The sequence below is a fragment of the Arachis hypogaea genome, chromosome 20, assembly GCF_003086295.3.
Source record: "Arachis hypogaea cultivar Tifrunner chromosome 20, arahy.Tifrunner.gnm2.J5K5, whole genome shotgun sequence".
Classification (NCBI taxonomy): domain Eukaryota; kingdom Viridiplantae; phylum Streptophyta; class Magnoliopsida; order Fabales; family Fabaceae; genus Arachis; species Arachis hypogaea.
The window spans coordinates 96910925-96937733 of NC_092055.1; the positions used below are offsets into that span (position 1 = coordinate 96910925).

General features: G+C 37.7%; 1 protein-coding gene across 1 annotated transcript; it reads left to right on the plus strand.

The window, feature by feature from the left end:
• Window positions 1-5745: 5745 nt before the first annotated feature.
• Window positions 5746-7908, plus strand: LOC140183119 (uncharacterized). The gene is made up of 2 exons (XM_072231136.1): window positions 5746-6922; window positions 7589-7908. The coding sequence occupies exons 1-2, from the start codon at window positions 5746-5748 to the stop codon at window positions 7906-7908; spliced, it is 1497 nt and encodes a 498-aa protein (XP_072087237.1).
• Window positions 7909-26809: the final 18901 nt, after the last annotated feature.

A 26809-nucleotide genomic window follows, 5' to 3' on the forward strand; every position in this document is an offset into this window, starting at 1 on the left:
GATGGGTTGCATGAAATTTTTCCACTATTTTCTTGAGTTGCTCCCTGGATTCTTGGGTTGATGGATATGGACATGGTGCATAAGGACGAGGTGGTTCTTGGGAGTAATTGGATTGGAATTGGGGTGGGTATGGGTTAGGGTCATACGGAGGTGAATGGTGGTAGGGGGCTTGTGAGTATGGTGATTCAAAGCTATGTTGAGGAGGTGGTTCATAGGCATATGATGGTGCTTGTTGGTAACTACGAGGGGGTCCACCATATCTATCATCTTGGTATGCACCTCGGAATGGCTCTTGACCATAGTAATTTGGTGGGTGTTGGTTGTCACAAAAGGGTCCACCATAACTATTGTCTCGACATGCATTGTTGAATAGTCGTCGTCCATGGTACGTTGGAAGGTGTTGTTGCCTAAAGGGTTGATCAGATCCTCGTGGCTCCATCCATCTTTGATTGTTTTGACGTTGATGCATGTTCCTATTATAGCTTCCATTCCTTTCAACAATATTAGAACCAAACTCAAAGCGACGGGGATGAGAATTCATAATAACTAATAAAAATTAAAAACGAATAAACAGGTAAAAGAAAATATTTACAATAACCAATAACAAGGCACACAGTTGCAATTCCCCGGCAACGGCGCCATTTTTTTAACGAAAAAAATTCCTGCTAATTTAGAATTTTTATAAAAATATAATCGCGTTGGTAGTATAGTTTCTAAACCAACAGAGAATCCTTTCGTACAAATTCGTACAAAAATTTGGTTGTCACAAGTAACAAAACCCAATAAAAATAATAAACCGATGTATTTAAACCTCGGGTCGTCTTCTCAAGGAATCGCAGGGCAGTATGATTTATTATTGGTTATGAAAAATGCGTATTTTTGGGTTTTTGAAATGTGGAACAAATAATTTAAATGGCAAGAAAAATAAATAAATTAATAATTAGAAAATCTCTTGGCAAGGTATAAGAACTGGAAATCCTATCCTAGTTATCCTTATCAGGTGTGATGAGAATTGGATTCTGCTCCCACTTAGTTAACCCTTGCTAAATAAAGGTAAGTCAAATGGACTAATTAACTTGATTCCTCAGTCCTAGTCAACTCCTATGGAAAGACTAGCTTTAGAGGGGTCCAAATTAATCCGCAATTCACAAATCTCAATCAAATGCTGAGTCTGATAACTCAAGTGTTACCAATTACTTAACCAAAGCCAAAAGGGGAAAATAAATCTTAAATTAAATTGAAAGCATCATAAATAGAATAAAACAATCATTAATCTGAAATACCTCAAATTGCATTCAATTGAAATTCAAATCTAACATGAAGAGTTCATAAACCAAATTGGCAACATAAAGTAATCAACAAAGGGAAAGAAATAAATCAAAATACTAGAATAAATAAAAGTAGAAGAGAAACTAAATTAAAAGAACATTAACCTGGCATTGAAGTAATAACCATAAAATAAAAGGAATCCTAATCCTAAAACCTAAGAGAGAGGAGAGAGCCTCTCTCTCTAAAAGCTACATCTAAAACCTAAAATTGAATAATGAATGTTGTATATTGTTGTCTTCTGCGAGTTGTTGTTTGATTCCCCATTCTCTGGCTTATATTCTGTGTTTCTGGATTTTGAATTGGGCCGAAAAAGGGTCAAGAAATCACTGGGGGCATTTTCTGCAGATTCTTGTACGTGGCGTCTGTCACGCGAGCGCGTGGGTCACGCGTTCTCGTGGTCTGGAGTTTTTCCTTGTCACGCGTACGCGTCGGTCACGCGTACGCATCATTTGTGTTCTGCTCAAGGCACGCGTCTGCGTCAGTCACGCGTTCGCGTCGATGCCATTTCGCGCTAGGCACGCGTCCGCGTCATCCATGCGTACGCGTCGCTGCCTTTTCTTCAAATCTCCATTTTTTGCTTTTCTTCCATTTTTGTATGTTTCCTTTCTGTCCTCTAAGTCATTCCTGCCCTATGAAGCCTGAAAATACTTAACACACAAATCACGGCATCGAATGGTAATAAAGGCTAATTAAAATTAATACTTTTAAAGCATAGGAAACATGTTTTCACACTTATCACATAATAAGAAAGGAAAAGTAAAACCATGCAATTCATATGAATAAGTGGGTGAAGAATTGATAAAAACATTCAATTTGAGCACAAGATGAATCATAAAATAGGGGTTTATCATCAGGCGACAACAACTCATAATTCTTCTCCTCGTCCCTATCACTACAAATCCTATGGAACCTCCTAAGTCTCACACAGTACTCGGGGTCAGCCATGGTAACACACATTAAGACTATGGAGTCCAGCCAGTCAGACATGCCGTCAACGATCTTAGTAGACATCTCAACAATATTTTTTTCAGGAAGACATAGGCCAACTATCCCTGCAGTAAGAAAAAGAAGAAATGGATTACTACCAAACAACTCGGGCAAATAAGGAAACAACTCGGACAATAAAAAGTAATCAGCAAGTGTCAAATATGGCAGTAAAAGGGAAACCCCCAGGACTCACGCTAAAGTCCAGGGGCACCCTTTGGAGGCAACAACAAGGCAAGAACCCAGAAAAGAGAAGTCGGCGCAAAAATTCATGCCCTAAGCCAGCCCTAAATACAAGGAGTTCAATCATCTTTTTAAGGGAAACATCTCTCCATACAAATAGCGAATGCCATCATCATCACAAACCACGCAAAAAATATCAAAGAAAGCTTAAACCTTTTTTCCATCAAAATTTCAACAAAAAGCTTTGTACAAGAAGAGGTCATGCAAGGGTAAAAAGAGACAGGAACAGCGACAAGCAAAAAAGCCTTACAAAAAACAAAACTACCAGAAGGCACACATTTTCATCAAACAAAGAGTGACAGGGAGAAAGTCACAATGACGATCAGACACAAAGATGCAATCTTTTTGCAAAATGAAGCAAGCTTCTCAAGAGTGAAACTCAAATCAAAATCAAAATACACAACAGCAAGAGCATGCATAAAAGAACGATCATCAAAGTATAAAAGAAGGAAGACCAACCTGCCGAGGAAAAGTCGATAAATGCTCAGAACAACGACACCAACAAGCGCTTACGAGCGAAGTAAAAGGGAAGCCTGGGGATGTGAAGACAAAAGAAGATGACGAGCGGAACGCCTTAGTAAATAACCAGCAAAGAGCGAAGAGAAAAGAAAAGAAAAACTGAAAAGGATCTTTTAAAATTCAAAATGAAATACAAAAGAGGGAAAAAAAGAAACGACAAAGGTAAATTTAATGAGTTTTTAAACCCTCGCACGTTCCCAAGGAAGTGCAACGCACGCTACAATCAAAAAACAAAGAGAGAAACGCTTCGCATTCAAGTAAAAACAAGCTTGCCAGAAGTTACACAAGAAATCAACCAAAAGCAAAATGCCCGAGCACGACTTCCTCAAAGGGGTCGAAATCTAAAAAGACACGACCTCAAGGGAAAGATCGAACTCGAGTAGGGGCACTGTTCATACCCTGGGTCGAGCTATATGACCCGGGTTGACTGAAGACAAGAGCAACAGACCTCTTAAGGTTGGACTGCCATCGACCTCTCCTTAAAGAGTTCGGCCAAATCGCCATGGAGGCCTAAGTAGGCCTAGACGAAGGAGCGCAGCCCATTCAAAAGGCGGCTAAGCCCTAAAAGATAAGATGACTTCACTCAAAGATAAGATAAGACAACTAACTTATATTATCTAGAAAGGTCAGCTCACACCACTATAAATACACTGGAGCACCCAGGTATAACTCATACTCTGATTCTACACAAAAAACCTGCCTAAAGCACGTGCTAACTTAAGCATCGGAGTCTCTTGCAGGTACCACCACCCACCGGTGATCAAGGATCAGCGGCACCACCAGATCCAACAAGTCGGACACGACGGCTCCAGCCACAACAACAGATCTCATCCGAGATCGACCTTCAGTTTCAGGTAACCCTCGGAACAGTTTCCAAGTTGAATGACTTGGTCACAACCGGATCCTAGTCTAGCCAAATTAGATCCTAAACTTGAAAGTACTTTACTTCATATTCGGCAAGCTTGACGTCGGTTGGATTACACGGCTAGTGCATCTGCCTCTCTTGAAGAACCTTCCGAAACACTAGACCAATCGAAGAGTGATCTGGAATCCACATTCAACGAAGGGACTTCTTACTCCTCTGTTGGAACTACTGATATATCCTTGAATACTATAGGTGATATTCACAAGGCGGAGCCTTGAAGGATCACCTTGCATGAGCAAGGAGCATCGGATCTTATCCTTCAACCTTTGCAAACACGGTATCCCAATCTCAATCCAAATTTTGAATTGAAGAATAGCTTCATCAACTTGTTGCCTAAGTACCATGGGTTACCTGGCCAAGATCCTATTAGACACTTGAGGGATTTCCAAGTGGCTTGCTCTACGGCTAGGAGGCATGGTGCCGATGAAATTGCGATTATGGTCTTTGCCTTCCCCATCTCTATTGAGTGGCAAGTAAAGAAGTGGTTTTATTCTCAGACTGATGAAGTAGTAACTGAATGGGATTCATTGAGAAGAGAATTCTTGGATAAATTCTTCCCTCCAGAAAAGACTGATTACACCAGGAAAGAAATTTTTGGTATTATGCAAAGGGACCAAGAGATCCTTTCTGAGTACTAGACAAGATGCAAGAGGTTGTTGGAGTCTTGTTCACATCATGGATTAGATACTCATTTGCTCATTAGCTATTTCACTGAAGGTCTTTATGCACCAGATAGGAGATTTCTTAATGCATCTAGTGGAGGTTCTCTTTCTAAGAATAAGACGGCAGAGGAAGCATGGAGCTTGATCAATGATGTCGCCGAAGCTACCCAACATGCATGGGTGAGGAACAATCCTCGCAAGAGTTTGACGGAAGCATTTTCTACCGATTCGGCCTTGACTAAAGTGCTTAGGGAGATGACCAACCTTCTTAAGGAAATTCATCAAGGACAAAAAGCATCTTCAAATTGAGGGACCTCCAAGAGTGTGTGGTGTGTGCTCTTGGACTTCACACTACACCGACCAATGTCCTCAAGTCTAAAAGGACTACACTCTTGTTGTAACCAACAATTACAGAAACCATTCTTCCTACCACCCTCAAAGTCAAGGTAATTACTCTCATGGAAATACTTATAATCAAGGGTGGAGGGATAACTCTCAAGGAAACAACCGCAATCAAATGTGGAATCAAGGCAACCCTTTTTCTCAATACCAAAACAATTACCAACATTCTTCTCAACCACCGTTCCACAACAATTCCTATCAAGGCAACCAAAATCACCACAATCAACCATACCAACACTCACAACACAACCAAACCAACTACCCCACCAAAGACAACAAGCCCCTACCAATCAACCTTCTTCCTCTTCCACAACCCAAAATAAGGATGCTTTTCGTTCAATCTACCAAGAATAAGAGAGGCTTTGGGCTATGATAGAGAAAAATGAAAAGAACACTAGGAATCAATTTGGGAGTCTCAACACCCAAATGTCCTCTATAGCTGAGATGCTCTTTAGATTGTCCTTACCTCCTCCAACCAACAATGTCAAAAGGTGGCCAAAAGGTGGCCTTAATGCCATCACCCTAAGGTTCGGGACTATATTGGAGAAAGTGACTCCTAAGACCATGGAGGATATCCACGAGGAGGAAGTGGTTGTTGAAGCCCAAAATAAGGATTATGAGGAAGAAACAAAGTAAGAGGAAGATGAAATAGGCACCAACGAACCTAAGAGGAAGGCTGTGATGGATGAGTCCATCCCCATTCCCTTTCCTTCTATGGAAAAGAAAGCTAAGAAGGCTCCGAAATTTGACCTCAATATGTTGCAAGTCTTCAAGAAGGTTGAGGTAACCATTGCACTTCTTGATATCATTCAACATATTCCTAAATATGCTAAGTTCTTGAAAGATTTGTGCACACATAAGGATAGGATTGGTGAACTTGAAACTTTGTCTTTGGGTAGTTCTATTTACTCATTGATGAACTCCATTTTGGAGAAATGTAGTGACCTTGGGCCGTGTTTGGTGTCTTGTTGGATTAGTGGTGTTGCCTTTTATAATTGCATGTGTGATTTAGGCGCATGTGTGAGCATCATGCCGCTCTCTGTGTTTGCAAGATTGAACTTATCACCTTTGAAGAGGTTGGTCGCTAAATTTACTTTAGCCGACAAAAGTGTTATCACCGCAGTTGGAATAGCGGATGATGTACTTGTGACAATCAAGGATTTAGTGTTTTCGGTTGATTTTTACATCCTTGAAATTCTTCCGACGGAAAGTGGAAATTCTTTATCCGTATTGCTTGGTAGACCTTTCCTAAAAACCCCTAAATTCAAATTGGATGCCTTCACCGGCACATACTCTTTTGAGGTAGGTGACAAAACCATCAAATTCAACTTGGAGGAAGCAATGAAACATCTATCAAAGATGCACTCCATTCTCCAGTGTGATATCATTGATGAAGTAGTGGCAGAAGTTCAAAAAGAAGGCTATAGAAATGTTTATTTTCCCGTGATTCAAGGGAAGGATAAACATGAGAAAGCCGATGAGGATGAGCTCGCTGATCATGGTGAAAAGGAGCCACAACTTAAAGTGAGCACTGAATTGAAGCCTTTGCCCTCTCACTTGAAATATGCATTTCTTGAGGACAATCAAAGATTTTTGGTAATCATTGCTAGTGAGCTCTCAACCCAAGAGGAAGAGAAGCTCCTTGAGGTCCTACAGAGGCATAGGAAGGCAATTGGTTGGAGCCTATCCGACATTGTGGGAATTGACACACGTACTTGCATGCACCGCATCTTCCTTGAAGATGGAATTCGGCCAGTAAGACAACCACAGAGAAGGCTCAATCCCACCATTCTTGATGTTGTAAAGAAGGAAATCACAAGGTTTCTTGATGCGGACATCATTTATCCGATTTCCGATAGTGAGTAGGTGAGTCCGGTTCAAGTTGTCTCAAAGAAGTCAGGAATCACCACTATCAAGAAAGAAGATGGTGAGATGGTCACAACAAGGGTACAAAATTCTTGGCGGGTTTGCATTGACTATAAGAAGCTAAATGCCGCAACAAAGAAGGACCACTATCCCTTTCCATTCATTGACAAAATGTTGGACCGCTTGTCCGATAAATCTCTTTATTGCTTCTTTGATAGGTTCACTGGCTACTTTCAAATACACATTACTCCTGAGGATCAGGAAAAGACCACTTTCACTTTTTCTTTTGGCACCTTTGCTTACAAAAGGATGCCATTTGGTTTTTATGCAATGCACTTGCTACTTTTTAGCGTTGCATGACTAGTGTCTTTTCCGATCTCATGGAAAGTTGTTTGGAAGTATTTATGGATGATTTCAATATATAAGGAACTTCCTTTGATTGTTGTTTAGATAACTTAGCTAGGGTCTTAGAACGCTGTGTTAACACTAACGTTGTCCTTAATTTTGAAAAGTGTCACTTTATGGTAAGAAAAGACATAGTGTTAGGACATGTTATTTATGATAAAGGTATTTCAGTTGACCCAGCTAAAGTTGATATTATTGCTAGTCTGCCTTACCCCTCTTCTGTGAGAAGTCTGCTCTTTTCTGGGACATGCAGGTTTTTACAGGCACTTCATTAAAGATTTTAGCAAGATAGCCTTGCCTCTCTCCGATTTGCTACAGAGAGATGTCGAGTTTGAGTTTACTGATGCTTGTAAAGAGGTGTTTGAAAAGCTAAAGGAAGCCCTTACCATAGCCCCCATTGTAAGAGGACCTGATTGGACACAACCTTTTGAGATTATATACGATGCCTCTAATCATGCTGTGGGTGCCGCGCTTGCACAGCGCAAGGGTAAACTTCCTTACATTGTTGCTTATTCTTCTTTAACAGTAGATGCAGTGCAATCTATTCATACCACTACTGAGAAGAGCTCCTAGCAGTTGTTCATGCATTAGAAAAATTTAGATCATATTTGCTCGGCTCAACGATAGTGGTGTATACGGATCATGCGGCCTTGAAATACTTGCTAACGAAAAATGAATCTAAACCTAGGCTCATCCATTGGATCTTGCTCTTGCAAGAATTTGATGTTGAGATTAAAGATCGAAGTGGGTCTCAAAACTTGGTTGTGGACCATTTAAGCCGCCTTGAAAACATTAAATATGACCCATTCCCGATTGATGATTCATTTCTGTTAGATGGTTTGCATGCTATCTCTACTAGCATTCCTTGCTTTGCGCCTATGGCAAATTACTTGGTTGCCAAAATCTTTCCTCCTAATTTTTCAAAACAACAAAGAGACAAGTTGAGGAGTGATTCCAAATATTATATTTGGGATGACCCTCACTTATGGAGACGTAGGGCGGACCAAGTGATTTGTAGGTGTGTTCCGGAGTCAGAATTCCAATCTATTCTTGAATTTTGTCATTCATCCGAGTGTGATGGTCACTTTGGCCCCCAACAGACTGCTAAAAAGGTGTTAGATTGTGAATTCTGGTGGACGACACTATTTAGAGATGCATACCAATATTGTCTCTTATGTTACCAATGTCAGAAATCAGGAAATGGATCCCAAAAAGATGAAATGCCCCAACAACCCATGCTTTTTTGTGAAATTTTTTATGTATGGGGCATAGATTTTATGGGATCATTTCCTAATTCTTGTTGGTATCTTTGCATTCTATTGGCGGTGGATTATGTATCGAAGTGGGTGGAAGCGATTCATACCCGCTTTGATGACACTAACATTGTGGTCTCTTTCATAATAAACAATATTGTGTGCCGTTATGGGTCGCCACGAGCCATCGTGAGCGACCAAGGTACTCACTTTTGCAATAGGAAGATGGAAGCATTACTTAAACGGTATGGTGTAGTACACAAGGGTGCAACTGCTTACCACTCTCAAACTAATGGCCAAGCAGAGGTATCCAACCGAGAGATAAAAATGATTTTGGAAAAGGTGGTAAACCCACAAAGAAAATATTGGAGTTCTCGGTTGGGTGACGCCTTGTGGGCATATAGGACTGTATACAAGACTCCGTTATGGATGAGCCCCTTTTGGATTGTCTATGGGAAGACGTGTCACCTCCCGGTTGAAATTGAAGATAAGGCATATTGGGCGGTCAAGCAATGTAACATGGACTTCACCAAGGCAAGCATAGCAAGGAAGTTGCAATTAGAATAACTTGAATGTCTTAGGATGGAGGCCTATGAGAATGGAAGTATCTATAAGGAGAAGACTAAGGCATTTGACGATCACCATATCCGCCAGAAAGATTTCCAAGCGGGTGATGAAGTTTTTCTATACAATTCAAGACTTAGGTTCATGCCGGGCAAGATTCGCTCAAGGTGGGATGGCCCTTTAAAAGTGAAAGAAGTAAAGCCCTACAGAGTGGTTGAGCTTTTCCATCCTCAAAGTGGAGCAACATTCAAAGTGAATGGCCAGAGAGTAAAGAAGTATCATGGTTATAAGGCACCAAAGGAATTGGAGGTGTTCCTTCTTAAGGAAGCACCCGGAGGTGAAGAATCTTGAGCTCATGACTATCCAACTTAAAGACGTTAAAGAAAAGTGCTAGGTGGAAAACACCCTACTATGCTATGATCTTTGAATTCTTCCTTTGAATTTATCTAGTTTGTTAGTTTTAGGTGTTTTTTGAAAGTTTGGACTCTTAAGATGTGAATATTGTAGCCTTAGGTAGTTGTTTCAAGCAAATTTCAACTTAGTGTTCAGCTTTCCTCACGTACTCGAATTTCTCTTCGCGTACGCAAACTCTGTTTACAGCCTTGGTCGTGTATGTAGCCACTGCTTGCGTACGTGACGAACCCAAATAGTTAGCTTTGGCTGCATCGCGTGTCACTCTTTGCATATGCAGCCTTGAGGAATTACGAATCCTTGTGTGCGTAACCCTGACTAGTGTACGCGAGTCACCCAAACAGTGTGCCTTGGTTGCGTTGCATGTTTTTCTTCGCGTACGCAACCTCCCTTAGCATGTCTTGTTCACGTATGCCAACATTATCTCGTGTACGTGAGTTGCTGAGGCAGTGAGCTTCGGCTGCGTCGCGTGCCACTCTTCATGCTCGCAGCCTCCCAATTCTTGCTAAGTTGTGTGCGCAACCCCTCTTTTGCGTACGCGAGATGGATAGGAGGTAGCACTTGGCCACGTCGCGCGCAACCCCTTGCGCACGTGAACATATAAAAAACAAATATATTTCGAAATGGAATTTTAATCAAAAGTGTGGGGAGGTTCGAGCCCTAATCCCCGTCGCACATAACATCTCTCTTCTTCTTCTTCACCCTTCATCTTCCTCAACCTCTTTCTCCTTCCAACACTGCCATCGTCGGTCACCATCGCCACCGGTGTGTCTTCTTCTTCTTTTTTTCTATTATTCTCTTTTCTTCTCCTTCTTCTTCTACCCTTCCATTTTCTCTTTCTCTCCCCTGTTCGTAGCTACAATCCAACCGCAACCTCTCTCAGCAACTCCATTGCCACCATAGTACCGCCACTTAACCAGCATCACCAACCACTCAGCCACCATCTTTTTTTTCCTGTCTCTGCTTCCCAGGTTTTTATCTTTCCCCTATTTTATTTCGTTTGGTTTATTAATGTTTGCAGTTAATTTTGCTTAATTTAGTTTAGTTAGTTCATGCATGCTTAGTTGATTAGGTGGTTAGAGAATCTGGCGTGAATAGTGGATTTAGGTTTACCTTGCTACTTGGAAATATTGCTGGTTTCATTGATTTGCCCATGTGCTTATTTGATTTGTTTGATGCTAGTGCATAATTCTGATTGCTGCTATATCCTTGCTGAGTGTGCTGAGTTCCTATTTCAATTTGCACTTCATTATTGGATTTAATTATACTTATTTGTTTGAACTCATGTAGCTTCTGGAATGGCTATTGAACTCAATGAATAGAATGCTGCCTGAGTCCATTACCTTTGTTCATTATTACTGTTTTGGTGCTGTATTTTAGGCCATTACTTGCTCCTTGTTATTTTGCTTAATTGGTTAAGCTTAACTGCTTCTTTTGTGCTGTATGTTGGCTTACTTGTTTATTTCATATGAATTCACATGTGGTTTTTGTGTGTTTAGTGTCAATATATTCATATGAAACTTGAATTAATTGATTAAAATATGGGAACGTAGCAATTTACTACCGTAATGCTGCCAAATTTTCTCAACAATATGGGCATCATTTTACCTCTTATTAGTTCATTGAGTTGGTGAATTTCTTGACTTGTTCTAAATGTCATCAAACTCAATTAACCAACTAAGCAGCTGATGTCTCTTTAATGATTGCCATTTCTTGCTAGAAGAGGTTTGAATTCCTCATAATAATGACGTGACGTTCACTTTTGTGCTGTTTTCTTTTGTCCTTCATTGTGACAATTCTGTTGAACTGAATCCCATATGCCAACTTTTGCTCTGATCTGTTTTGGTGATTGATGCATGCTTCTTAGATTGAGCCTTTTATTTCAATATGAATTACATGAATGGCCACATGTATATTCAATTTTTAACTTAAGGCCTGCAATTTGATTTTCATGTCAATATGCATATATTTCTCCCAATATGTTTTTAATATACATGTATGTTGTCATGATTGCACAACCTAAGTCAATCAGCATTGTTCTGTTCTATTTTGTGTAGGCTTTATACTACCTACTTCATTATTAATTGTTTAGCTGTGAAAGCTTATAGTATACGAATGTGAATTGTTTCTTCTAGATTTTTCATAACTCACACACTGTTGCCTGTGAGCTATTACTTTTGATACATTTCTTATAAACTGTGTTTGCTCTGTTTCAGAATGATAACAACTGGAAAAGGCAAGCAACCAGAAAAAGGAACGTGGACAGCTGGAAAATGGAAGCAACCGGTTCAAGGAAGTGATGTTCTTCTCTCGGATCCCAATATGGGAGTTCTAGCAAATATACCAAAAGGTTCCCAAACCTATATTCTGAGAAGCAATACGTCACTTTCTTCAAGAAGAAAAAACTCTACTTTGAAAGAGTCATCAAGTGGGATAAAATTCCATCGACTTGCGCCGAATGGTGAACGACAACATTGAAAGTCGGGGATGGAATTTTATTGACATGGAGTTGAAAAAGTACAGTCAGGACTGGGCAATCGAATTCTTTGCCAACTTCTACACTCCTACTTTAAAGACTGTGTTTATGAGAGGCAAGCAAGTTCCAATCACTGAGGCTGCCATTGCTGAGATCATTCAAATCCCTCCAAAACTAAAACAGAAGTGTGCCTATGCTAAAGCAATTGAAGATAAATCATGCAAATGATTGGATTGGGATAAAATACTGAAAAAGATCGTTGTTCCTGATAGTGAATGGAAGTTAGGCACTGACAACAGGCCTGTGGGTATCGCAGTTAAGCAGCTGGTCCATAAAGCTTGGATGTGGCAGTAGATCTTAGGAAATTATGTTATGCCGAGCTCACATGAGACTTCTATTCCAGTTGAATTGGCTATTCTGATTTGGACTGTTTTAGAAGGTAAGTCAGTCTTCCTACCACAGATCGTCTGAGAGTCTATGTATAGAGTGTATTATGTTGGGAGGAAGAAGGCGACATTTCCCTACCTTATTGCTAAGATGGCCAGGAAAGAAGGAGTGGAATGGGAGGAAGAAGATTATGTCCCTGAGATTTCCGGTAAGGAGAAAAAGATTCCTTTTGGGAAGTGGCTCAAGGACGAAATGGAAAGTGGTAAGAAACAGAAGCATGAGAGCACAACAGCTGAGGGACAGACTTCTTCAACAATAGCACAGCCTTCTACAGCAGCACCACAGCCCCCTACCTCGATGCCAGCAGCATCAACATCCTGGAGTGTTTAGAGTGATTGGAGCGCCACATAGATAGGAGCTACAAGAATACAAAGCAGCAGAATAGGGATTGGGACCCGATGAAAGATGAAATGGAAACAGCTGAGGAACAATCAAAAGTAGAGGATGCAACTCAAGGTGAGGGTGTTGAGGTATCTCCGCCAACTGAGCACGAGGCTAAAGCTGGAGCCATTGGTGTTGAGGTATCTCCAGCCACCGGCCCAGCCACCAGATGATCAGCCAGCATCCTCACCTCAGGGAGCACAGGGCGTTGAGGTCTATCCGCCAGTTCATATGACCATTGATCACCAACCTTCCCCCTCTCACGAAGCTTCCACCTGAGCACCGAGGACGATGCTACATTTTAAGTGTCGGGAGGTTGTCCATCTTGAGCAAGTATATTTTGGGTGAAATTTCATTTTTGAACACTAATAGTTTAGTTTTTAGTTTTATGCTTTTTGTTGCTTTGTATATATTTTATACCTTTTGAAACATTTTTACTTAGTTTTACTTTTTATTTAGTTTATTGCACATTTTAATTTTGCTTGTATATAACCTAGCACTATTGTAGTAATGCATGTTTTTAGTCTTCCTTTTTAACTTTTTAGTTATGATTGTGATTTGGGATGATGTGATGATCGCACCTAAGTTTGATTTCCTATATACTTGCTATTTTGGTTTGATTGAAACTAGGAGTTAATCTTAGGATTTTTGACCTTTTCCATCCAATCATATTATTTACATATATAGAATAAATATTAGTCAATTTAATGAAATTTTCAAGAAGCTTACCTTTTATATAGAGTATAAAAATTCAAATTGATTTGAGTTGAAATTTTTTTTTTTGCATCAAAACTTGCATGATTTTTTCATTGTGGAATATGGTTTTTGAGTTAAAGAACATACAACTTGTGAGTCTTGAGCCTTATTGCATGCGATTGCGTTATACAATCACTAGTTTATTTCTTGTGTATTTTCCTCTCTATGATTGTGATCTTTAATTTGTTCAATTCTTTATGTCCATTATTTCATGTGTACATGATTTTATATGATTGATGCCCTCTTTTCAATTAACCCACTTACCCAAATAGCCAACTTTCTTCTCTACCTTTGCTAACCAATTTGAGCCTTAATGATCCCTTTTGATTCTTAATTTAGCACATTACCAACCTTAAGTGAAAAACCATTATTTATGCACCTAATTTGGATCTTTGATTGATTTAAGTTGGTGAAGTTGTGTAATAGATAAAATGTGGGAAGTTAAGCATATTGGTAGATAGAACTGGTTTTTGATTTCTCATAGTAAAACTCTTGGAATTGGGTATAAGTCATGCTTTCCTAGGATTGACTCATATTCATTAGCTCTTGATCTATATATATTTATATATATTCTTAAAAAAAATTATAACAATAACACAAAAAGGGGACAAAGAACCCTAACAAAGAAATTAATAATAGTAGTGCATATGAAAACTTAAATTAGAAGGAATGCATGATAGTATAAGAAGAGGAAAGGATAAAGGGGTGAATTGTTTTGACATTGTATGTTTTGTATATGAGTTTTGTGAGAGCTTAAGTCAATCAAAAGGTTCAAATCTTAGCTCATCTGGCCATATACATTCCCACCTTAACCCTAACCCCGTTACAACCCTTAGAAAGACCTCATGATGAGTGTATGCATGCATGAAATAATTGTTGATTGTTAGATGAAGAACAAATTTTAGAAAGCCTTATTAGAGGAGAGACGAGTTGCCCCTTTATACACTTTAGCAATTAGAGTGCATATACACGTCTAGTGAGAGTTCAATTACTCAATTCCATATTTTCACCTATGATTATTGCTTATCTTGCAAGTTTGGTTAAATTCTTTTATATGACTCAATTTAATTATGAATGTGATTTGGTTATGATTGTCTTAGACCTTGATTGTATATAGAAGCTTTCTTGAAAAATGATTTATTTGGAATAGTTACATACATATAGATAGATTGCATATAGATAGTTGCATTGAATAAAAGGTTGATTTTCCGTTCTCACTTCTCTTTAACTTCAAGTGTGGTTTATCTAATGCTAATTTAGGTAGTTTTATCAACTATTCACACACTTATTCCTTGAATTGTCATGTTTTTGTGATTCCTTTATAATTGAGATTGAATGATAAAAAAAGTATGCTTTTTTATGCTTAAATAGGTTGATTTTATTTCACTATTTCATTCCATTGGAGCTTTGATGTGTGTGTTCAAGTATTTTAGGTTATACAAGTCAAAAATGGTATGGAAAGTGAAAAGAGAGCATTCTAGGATGAAGAATCATGAAGAAAATTGGAGCTTCCGACTTCTGTTATCTCGCGTACGCAAGCATTCTGGCTGCATATGCAACCAAGTGATGCACCTTCGTGTACGCAAGCATTCTGGCTGCGTACGCGACCTTGTTCGAGCGTTCTCGCGTACGTGAGCATTCTGGCCGCGTACGTGAGCTGATAAAAATGTGCCTCATTAATGAGAGTACGTGACTCGCGATTTTAGGGGGTTTTGGACCCCTTTCCAAGCCCAATCTGGTGCCAACTGAAGAGAAGAGGATGGGGGATCAACCAATATAGGAGACACAACATTCACAACAGGGTGGGAGAGTTTTGACATAGTTTTATGTTTATGTTTTTCTAGAGGAAGAAACTCTCACTTCTCTATAGGGTTTAGTTTATTTTGATCATCTCTTGTTTGAATTTCTGAATTGGAACTTGTTAATTCTACTTCTATTGTCTTAATTTTAATTTCTTTAGTTATAATACTCCTTAGTTCTTTTGCTAGTGTTATGTTCTTCTCTTCTCCTTAGTCTCTTTTATTCCTCATTTTTGTGAACCTTGTCAAATTTGAATTCACTTTAATGCATTGATGTTTTCTATGTTTTATGATTGTAGTTGAGTTGATATTATTGAATGTTGTTAGTTGGTAGCATTAATTTCTAGTTGATTTTGTAATTTCCCTACGTTTTCAACTAGTGCCCACCAAGTGTTTGACAAAATATTTTCACTAGTTATGGAGTAGTTTTCTTTACTCTTGGCCTAGGTGAATAAGATTGAGTGACCTTGAGTCATTGGGTCTAATTGAATTGATGAATTGGGGCCCCTTGTTGATCAAATTGATATCCATTAACACTAACCTACTACTAAGTTAATTAGTAGCTAGGTTGGAACTTATGGTTGATATTGATTAAACCTATTTGACTTACTTCAAGAATAGAGGTAGACTTAATGGGTTTGGTTCCTCTTAATTGTCAATATATGCTTGTTAGACATGGGTAGTGATCTCAACTCTCACATCTAGCCAAGAGTTCCCTCACACTTAATTAAAACACCAAAAACCTCAATTTCTTAATTCTTGCTTTACTTGCTTTTAGTAGTTTAATTAGTTCTAAACTAGAATTAGATTCATAGCTTATCTTGTTAAATTGGGATTCACTTAGATATTGCTTACATGTTTAGACTTAGTTTCTTGCCATTTTAAGTTTCTTGCATGTTAAGTTTATTAGTTTAATTTCTTGCTTATGCTTTTCAACCCCAAAATTCAAACTAGCTTCAATTCACACATTTGCGCATTCTCTTGAGGACGATCCGAGAGTAATACTCTCGGATATTTTTATTGGGTTGAACTTGTGATAACCAAATTAAACTTTGATTGAGGAGTTTGTTGTCAGTTTAGAATTATACTTGCAACAAAATTTTCATTCATAAATTCTAGACCGATGATTACTCCACATCAGAAGGTGAACCCCAAAGACTTTTACGTTTTACAAGAAAAGTTCATAATACATGCCATACCATATAACTTTTAAAATCCCATAAATGGCTAGGGATAGATATGGAGGTGTTACATAGCACTCCTACTGACATCTTTTAAGTTCTCACCCCTCTTTCTTTCCCATATTTCTCCAGAGGAGCATGGCACAACGCGTATGATCCATCAAAGCATGCTTGGGTAGTTACAACCACTACTACCGTGCTCTAAACCATCTACTTAGGTCGAGATTTCGTAGGAGGAGACCCCTAACTGCCTATCATAACCTTCCTAGATACGAATACTTCAGCACCTAAGAAACGGTCACCCGAGGTGGTCTACCTCGAATCAGATTCTAGGACAGAGGAAGAGGAGTACAGCAGCCCTAGCTAGGAGAAAGACCCAATGGAGGAGTGGTGACAAGTCATCTTATGCTATTTTTACAAGCATTTTTCATTAGTTTCATTAGGTTTTATGCACTTTCTTGCACCATAAGTAAGTAATTGGAGTGGATTTTCATGATTATTTTGAATCAATCAAACATCATTTATTTTACACAAAATCACAGGTTTTATGCTAGAATTAATTGATTTTATAAATGATGCAAGATTTTGTGATTTTGGTGAGACGTTGATGTATTTGGGAACACTTTGAAGTTTGAACACGCTTTGGACCTTAGGCCACGCTTTGAAAAGCATGACCCATGACATTAAAGCGTGGCATACTGATGACATGTCATCATGTCATGTTTTTCTATGCTTTTTCATACAAGAAATTAATGATTAATGCTTAAATGTTGGGTATTTTTGTGCTTAAATAGTATATTTTCTTGATCTTTTGATTTTATAAATTTTGTAGGAAATAAGTGGAAAAAGAAGCAAAAAAAGCACAAAATAAGCTAAAAAGAAAAAAAAGAGGAATTTTGGGCATGCTTTGAAGATTGAGCACACTTTAGAACCTTAGGCCACGCTTTTAGTATCTGTTTGATTAGGGAGTACATGCCTATCTTGTACCATTGACATCATTATGGTATTATTACTTTACATGTTCTTTATGATTATATCTTCCAGAAAGATTCTTTTCTTTTGTATGTCTAAATAACATTCTCTGTAAATTGAACTAAGAAAATGATCCTTTGATAAGGGAAGGTAACCCCAAAGGCAAGATAATCGAGATGATCCTTCGGTAAGGGAAGGAGATCGAATCGAGATGATCCTTCAGTAAAGGAAGGTGATCGACAAACTTTTGGGAATCTTCGGTAAGGGAAGGGGACTCCCATCAATTTTATATAGTAATATATCTTTGTTGACATAACTCCCTTCTTGTGTATGTCTAAAAAACCTTGATTATAAATTGAACTGATGGAATGATCCTTTGGTACGGGAAGGTAACCCCAAAGACAAGATATCGATATGATCCTTCGATAAGGGAAGGTGATCACCAAAACGTTTGGGATAAGAACCTTCGGTAAGGGAAGGAGACTCCCACCTTTTATACTGGATTAAGCTAAATACCTTCCATAAAAGCTATAAGTTAAGAAAGTAAAAGTAGAAAGGAAAGTTTGATTGTGATTATTATTTTTAAGGTTATTTTCTTAAATTATGATTATGTTGATCTTTCGTAAGTATTATCCTTTCTATTTGACTTGCCTATATTAATGTTACATGCTTTCCTTTTATGCATATTATGTTTTACATTTTATAAGAAAAGTTCATAATACATGCCATGCCATATAATTTTTAAAACTCCATAAGTGGGATGGGGATAGATATGTAGGTGTTACATAGCACTCCTACTTCTCTTTTAAATTCTCAACCCTCTTTCTTTCCCAGACTATCTCCAGAGCAGCATGGCACAGCGGGTAGAGAAGATGCAGTGGCCCCGAGGGTGACTTCTAAGTATGATCCCTCAAAGCACGCATGGGTAGTTACAACTACTACTACCGTGCTGAAAACCATCTACTTAGGTCCAGATTTTGTAGCAGGAGACCCCCAACTGCCTGTCATAACTTTCCTTAATACGAATACTTTAGCACCCAAGAAATGGTCACCCAAGATGGTCTCCCTCGAATCGGATTCTAAGACAGAGGAAAAAGAGTCCAACAACCCTACCCAGGAGAAGAACTCAATGGAGGAGGACCTAGAGGAGAAGTTAACCTTTCGCGGAGTCCAAAGGTGGAATACGTGTTCTGTTCTCCCACTTCATCATCTTAGTTCACCCCCACACAGTAGAACAGGATGTTCACCTTGCAAAAAAGTGTTGAAAGAGGATTGCTGGTACCCCAATTCATGGGAGGCTGAAAGATCCTGACAAAAGATAAGGTATGATATAAGGATGAGGGTTTCTTCGACGAGATTAGTTCAGATGCGTCAGGTCTTTTGTCATAGTTATTTTTAGGAATTTTAAAGTTATATTTATATAACGGTATATGTATATACCATAGTGAATTCATAATCATTTTCATTCTATGTTTATTTTATTAGAGTGGAGTAAAAAAAGCCAATTTAGATCTGGTTGTTATTTTATTTGTCAAACTTGCTTGTGTGTATGCAATTCCATCTTTTAGATCGTTTATCGATTTTCCCTAAAACTTCATGCATATTTCCATTCTTTCTTTCATAACGATTGAGTTAATTTTCTTTCCAAGAGAGTGACACCCTATCTAAATGTCTTCAAAGATACGATTTAGCTTAGGGTGTTACATTATTGGTATCAGAGCAAAGTCGATCCTAAAACCCTAATATAGGGTGTATGTCTAATAAGATTTTTTCCTATGGCTATCCACAAACAGGACAATTATGGCAAGTCGTGGATACCCACGTGGCTCAAGCTCAAGCTCCTCAAATCTAGCAAGATACATGAAGGATATGTTAAGGGCGATGAAAGAGCAAAGCAAAGCCACCACTCTGATGGTCCAACAACTATCTAATGCAAATGGGAATTCCGAATTTCACCAATTATTATGTAGGACAAGCCTGTATAACCTTTGATGACTTCAAGAAAATTGGTAGCACCTGAGTTCTGTGGAGTCCTCGACCCTGAGGTGGCAGAATAATGTGTGACGAAAATAGAAAAAGTGTTTACAATTTTTCCATGCACCAAGGTGGAAAAAGTAAGTTATGCTACCTTCATGCTCAAAGCTAATGCCAAATTCTGGTAGGATGGAGCATAACGATTGTTGGAAGATGCTGGAATAGATATCAGCTGAGCCACCTTTAAAGAAGATTTCTATAAGAAGTACTTTCCCCTCTCTATTCGGGAGTCTAAGGAGATGGAGTTTCTGCAGCTGAGACAAGATAGGATGAGTATTACGGAATACACGGAGAAATTCGAGAGAGTTTGCAAGTTTTCCACCATGTAAAAGGCTAATCCAGATGAAAAGTGAAAATGGATGAAGTATCAAAATTTGATTTTTTGAAATTTAAAAATCAGTTAGGAGATAGACTTAGAATTTTAAATTACAGATAGGAATCTAACAACCACCCTTCTTTTGAATTTAAAAATACCCCAATCACACCTACTACCAAAAGTATATAAAAAGGGGTACACCGATAGGTAGAAGATCACCCCTCTCAAACATCAAACCTCTCCCTTCTCTTCCTACAAAAATATTCTATGTACAAACCCAAGAGTTTACCTCATAGTCAATAAAGAAGCATCAGAAAAAAAGTAGGGAATTATGTTTTTGTTACTTTTATGTTTGACATGCGTTATGCTCCACTTTATTATTATTTACCATCTATGTTGTTCTTATCATGTTATCATGGTTGTGTGTCTTATGGCATCGTTCTCCTTTTTCTTTCCTTTACACACATACATCATGTTTGTCATCAAAGTTTCTCCTATACACAAACTTATTATTGTTTAAACTTTTTTTTATCAAGAATACATGCGTAGTTTCTGTATTTCATGATGAATGTTATTCATATAATTGTTACTACTATCTTACAAGCCTTTCAAGCTAAGAGTACATGTCTTTTTATAAACTTTGTTCAATTATTTAATCTGCCCTATTTTCATTGTGTGCATTAAAAGTATGATACTTTAATTTATGTCATTATGTTATTCATATCCCTTTGATTCGAGAGTACATGCCTCTTTATAAACTTTGTTTGATTATTTATTCTGCCCTAATTTCATTATGCATTAATATTATCCTTTAATTTATGCCATTTTGTTATTCATATCCCTTTGAGTCAAGAGTACATGCCTTTTTATAAATTTTGTTTAATTATGCCCTACTTTCATTATGTGCATTAACGTGATCCTTTAATTTATGCCATTATGTTTTTAATATCTATTTGATTAGGGAGTACATGCCTATCTTGTACCATTGTCATCATCATGGTATTATTACTTTACATGTTCTTATATCATAATATCTTCTTGAATGATCTTTTTCTTATGTATGTCTAAATAACATTGTCTGTAAATTGAACTGAGGCAATGATCTTTCGGTAAAGGAAGGTGACCCCAAAGACAAGATAATCGAGATGATCCTTCAGTAAGGGAAGGTGATTGAATCGAGATGATCCTTCAGTAAGGGAAAGTGATCGACAAACTTTTGGGAACCTTCGGTAAGGGAAGGAGACTCCCATCAATTTTATATAATAATATATCTTTGTTGACATAACTCCCTTCATGCGAATGCCTAACTAACCTTGATTGTAAATTGAACTGAGAGAATGATCCTTCGGTACGAGAAGGTGATGAACGAACTTTTGTATGGTCTAGAATTCCACCAATGAATTTTCGTTGTAAAGTATGGTTTCTAAACCAAACAATAGTCCTTTCATACAAAAATTTGTTTGTCACAAGTACAAACCCCTAAACTTTATAAACCGAAGTATTTAAACCTTAGGTCGTTCTCCTTAGGAATTGCAACAAAGTGCCTTGTTATTGGTTATGGGGTATGTTTTGGGGTTTTTGGATATGAAACATGAAAAGTAAATGAAAATGAAATTAAACTAACAACTAGAAAGGCCTTGGCAAGGGTTGGTAGTCAAGGATCTCTATCCTAATCACTAACCACAACATGAGAATTGGCAAGGATCAACCCCACTAAATCATCCTCTAACCAATAGTAAAGGAAAGTCAAGTGAGCTATGTCAATACAAGTCCATAAGTCCTAGTTCTCCACTAAATCAATTAATGAGATCTAGAGTTAATGGCTCCCAATCGTCAATCACTTGGACATTAGTAACTCAAGAGTTCCTAAGTTACCTTCCTAAGCTAAGAGCACTAAAATCTACTCTAAAATCCAACCAAGCATTTTATCAAACACTTGGAAGGCATAAAAGGAAAACATAGTAAATTACAAGGAATGTAAATCTACACTACTCAATTGCAAGGAATCAAACAACAACAAAACCAAATCAACAAAAAAGGAACATGAATCATAAATTGCATTGAATTGAAAATAGAACAAAAATGCATTAACATAAAAGTAGAAAATTACATGAATTAAATGCAAAACTAGAAAAGAGAAAGGTAGAAGAAGAAGTATTGTAAAAGGAAGAGTAAATCAAAGCATGAATTAAACCTAGATCTAAGATGGAATTGCCCTAAGAATCCTAATTCTAGAGAGAAGAGGGAGCTTCTCTCTCTAGAAACTAAACTACATGATGTTAAGCTATAAACAATTGCTCTCCCTTTGCCCAAGCTTGAATTCTGTATGAAATAGTATTAGAAATGAGTTGGGTTGGGCCCAAAGTGCTTCAGAAATCGCCGGGGGCGATTTTACTTTAGTGGGCCACGAGCAGCATCAGTGCGCACGCATACATGGCGCTTGAGCGCCCCTGAACGCGAAGTAACATATAGCAAATTTTACATCATTTCAAAGCTCCGGATGTTAGCTTTCCAACGCAATAAGAACCGCCTCATTTGGACCTCTGTAGCTCGAGTTATGATCAATTGAGTGCGAAGAGGTCGGACTTGACAGCTTTACGGTTCGTTCATTTCTTCATGAGTTCTCCCACTTCGCATGCTTTTCTCCTCACTTCTTCCATCCAATACTTGTCCTATGAACCTGAAGTCACTCAACAAACACATCAAGGCATCGAATGGAATTAAAGTGAATTGAATTTATCTATTTTAAGGCCTAAAAAGCATGTTTTCATATTTAAGCACAAATCAAGGGAGAATTGCAAAACCATGCTATTTTATTGAATAAATGTGGGAAAATGTGATAAAATCTCCCAAATTAAGCACAAGATAAACCACAAAATTGGGGTTTATCAGAAGGTGACCCCAAAGACAAGATATCGATATCATCCTTCAATAAGGGAAGGTGATCGATCGAGATGATCCTTCGGTAAGGGAAGGTGATCCCAAAAACGTTTGGGATAAGAACCTTCGGTAAGAGAAGGGGACTCCCACCTTTTATACCGGTTTAAGTTGAATACCTTCCATAAAAACTACAAGTTAAGAAAGTAAAAGTATAAAGGAAAGTTTGATTGTGATTATTATTTTTAAGGTTATTTTCTTAAGTTACGATTATGTTGATTTTTCATAACTATTATCCTTTCTATTTGACTTGCCTATATCAACGTTACATGCTTTCCTTTTACGCATATTATGTTTTACGTTTTACAAGAAAAGTTCATAATACATGACATGCCATATAATTTTTAAAATCCCAAAAGTGGGCTGGGGATAGATATGGAGGTGTTAAATAGCACTCCTACTGAGATCTTTTAAGTTCTTATCCCTGTTTCTTTCCCAGACTATCTCCAAAGGAGCATGGCACAGTGGGTAGAGAAGACGCAATTCCCCCGAGGATGACTTCTGAGTATGATACCTCAAAGCACGCATGGGTAGTTATGAGCACTACTACCGTCCTCCAAACCATCTACTTAGGTCGAGATTTCGTAGGAGGAGACCCCCAACTGCCTGTCATAACCTTCCTTGATACGAATACTTCAACACCCAAGAAACGATCACCGAGGTGATCAACCTCGAATCGGATTCTGAGACAGAGGAAGAGGAGTCCAACAGCCCTATCCAGGAGAAGGACCCAATGGAGGAGGACCCAGAGGAGAAGTTGATCTTTTGCGGGTCCCCAAAGGTAGAATACGTGCCTGATGAGCGGATAATTTATACACTTTTTGGCATTGTTTTTAGGTAGTTTTTAGTATAATCTAGTTAGTTTTTACTATATTTTTATTATTTTTTATGCAAAATTCACATTTCTGGACTTTACTATGAGTTTTGTATTTTTCTGTGATTTTAGGTATTTTCTGACTGAAATTGAGGGACTTGAGCAAAAATCTGATTCAGAGGCTGAAAAAGGACTGCAGATGCTGCTGGATTCTGACCTCCCTGCACTCGAAGTGGATTTTCTGGAGCTACAGAAACTCAATTGGTGCGCTCTCAATTTCGTTGGAAAGTAGACATCCAGGGCTTTCCAGAAATATATAATAGTCCATACTTTGCCCAAGTTTTGACGATGCAAACTGGCGTTCAAATGCCAACTTCCTGCCCTAATCTGAAGTTAAACGCCAGAAACAGGTTACAAACCAGAGTTAAACGCCACAAACAGGCTACAACCTGGCGTTTAACTCCAAGAGAAGTCTCTACACGTGTAAAGCTCAATGCTCGGCCCAAGTAAACACCAAGTGGGCCCCGAAAGTGGATTTCTACATCATTTATTCATTTTTGTAAACCCTAGTTACTAGTTTAGTATAAAAACTACTTTTAGTGATTTATTTCACATCTTTTGATCATTTTGGAGACTATCTTTGTATCACTTTTGATCTCTTGATCACGTTTAGGGGGCTGGCCATTCGGCCATGCCTGGACCTTCATCACTTATGTATTTTCAACAGTGGAGTTTCTACACCCCATAGATTAAGGTGTGGAGCTCTGCTGTTCTTCATGAGTTAATGCAAAGTATTATTGTTTTTCTATTCAATTCAAGCTTATTCTTATTCCAAGATATTCACTCGCACTTCAGCCTGATGAATGTGATGATCTGTGACACTCATCATCATTCTCACCTATGAACGCGTGCCTGACAACCACTTCCGTTCTATCTGCAATAGCTTGAGTGTGTATCTCTTAGCCTCTTGGTTCACGATCAGAGTCTTCGTGGTATAGGCTAGAATTATTGGCAGCCATTCCTGAGATCCGGAAAGTCTAAACCTTGTCTACAATATTCCGAGTAGGATCTGGGAAGGGATGACTGTGACGAGTTTCAAACTCGCGAGTGTTGGGTGTAGTGACAGACGCAAAAGGATCAATAGATCCTATTCCAACATGATCGAGAACCGACAGATGATTAGCCGTCCGGTGACAGCGCATTTGGATCATTTTTACTGAGAGGACGGACGGTAGCCATTGACAACGGTGATCCCCCAACATAAAGCTTGCCATGGAAAGGAGTATGAATGATTGAATGAAGGCAGTAGAAAAGCAAAGATTCAGAAGGAGTAAAGCATCTCCATACGCTTATCTGAAATTCTCACCAGTGAATTACATAAGTACTTCTATCTTATTTTATATTTTATTTATATTTTAATTATCAAAACTTCATAATCATTTGAATCCCCTGAGTCATAATTTACAAGGATGACCATAGCTTGCTTCAAGCCGACAATCTCCGTGGGATCGACCCTTACTCATGTAAGGTTTATTACTTGGACGACCCTGTGCACTTGCTGGTTAGTTATGCGGAGTTGTGAAAAAGAATTCAGATTATGAACGTGCGTACCAAGTTTTTGGCGCCGTTTTATAGATCACAATTTCGTGCAACAAATTTTTGGCGCCATTGCCGGGGATTGTTCGAGTTTGGACAACTGACGGTTCATCTTGTTGCTCAGATTAGGTAATTTTATTTTAATTTTAAGCTTTTTGTTTTTATTATTTTTAATTTCGAAAAAAAAATTCAAAAAAATAAATTATTCTATGTTCTTCAGAACTTTTAAGAATGACTTCTAGAGTTTCATGAGATATGTTGAATCCTGGCTGGCTATTAAGCCATGTCTAATCTTTTGGACCGAGGTTTCAACTATCCTTAGAAGAGCTTCTTTGTCTTTCTCAGCAAATTAGCTGTTGTATGTAATGATCTGCTAAAGCTTGGCTAGCCATTGGCCATGTCTAGTGTTTTGGACCGGAGCTTTCACAGAAAGCTTGGCTGGCTAGTAAGCCATGTCTAATTCCTGGACTGGAGCTTTAGACTAACATTGCATGATTCCTGGAATTCTCATTAAAAATTTTGAAGTCCTTATTTTTCTTTTTCCAAATAATTTTCGAAAAATACAAAAAAAAGTTAATAAAATCATAAAACCAAAAAATAATTTTGTGTTTCTTGTTTGAGTCTAGTGCCAAATTGTAAGTTTTGTGTCAATTGCATCCTTTTAATTTCCTGAAAATTTTTGAAAACTCAGGCATGGTGTTCTTCAAGATCTTCAAGTTGTTCTTGATGATCTTCTTTGTTTGATCTTTACATTTTCATGTTTTGTGTCTTTTCTTATTTTTCATATGTATTTTCAATTTGTTAGTATCTAAAGTTTGAAAATTTCTAAGTTTGGTGTCTTGCATGTTTTTCTTTTCTTAAAAATTTTCAAAAATAAGTTTTGTTGTTCATCTTGACATTCAAAGTGTTCTTGGTGTTCATCTTGACATTCAAAGTGTTCTTGCATGCATTAGTTGTTTTGATTTATAATTTTTATGTTTTGTTTCAATTTGGTGTTTTTCTCTCTCTTTACTAAAAATCCAAAAATCAAAAATATATCTTTCCTTATTTTACTCATCAATTTCAATTTCAAAATTCTATCTTTTCAAATATTTTTCAAAAATCAAATCTTTTTCATTTATTTTTTACATATTTTTCGAAATTTTTTTTATTGATTTTCAAAATCTTTTTTCTTATTCTTACTTCATATTTCGAAAATCTCACTAACATTTAATATTTTGATTCAAAAATTTCTAACTTGTTACTTTCCTATTAAGAAAGGTTCAATCTTTAAACTCTAGAATCATATCTTTTTAGTTTTTTGTTAATCAAGTAATTAACTTTAATTTCAAAAATCAAATCTTTTTAATTTCCTTTTCAAATCTTTTTCAAAATGATTTTCAATCGTATCTTTTTCAAAAATCAGTTTCAAAATCTTTTCTAACTTCTTATCTTTTCAAATTTCATTTTCAAATCTTTTTCAATTAACTACTTGACTTTTTGGTTTGATTTTAAAAGTTTTCTATTTCAATCATATCTTTTTCAAAACCACCTAACT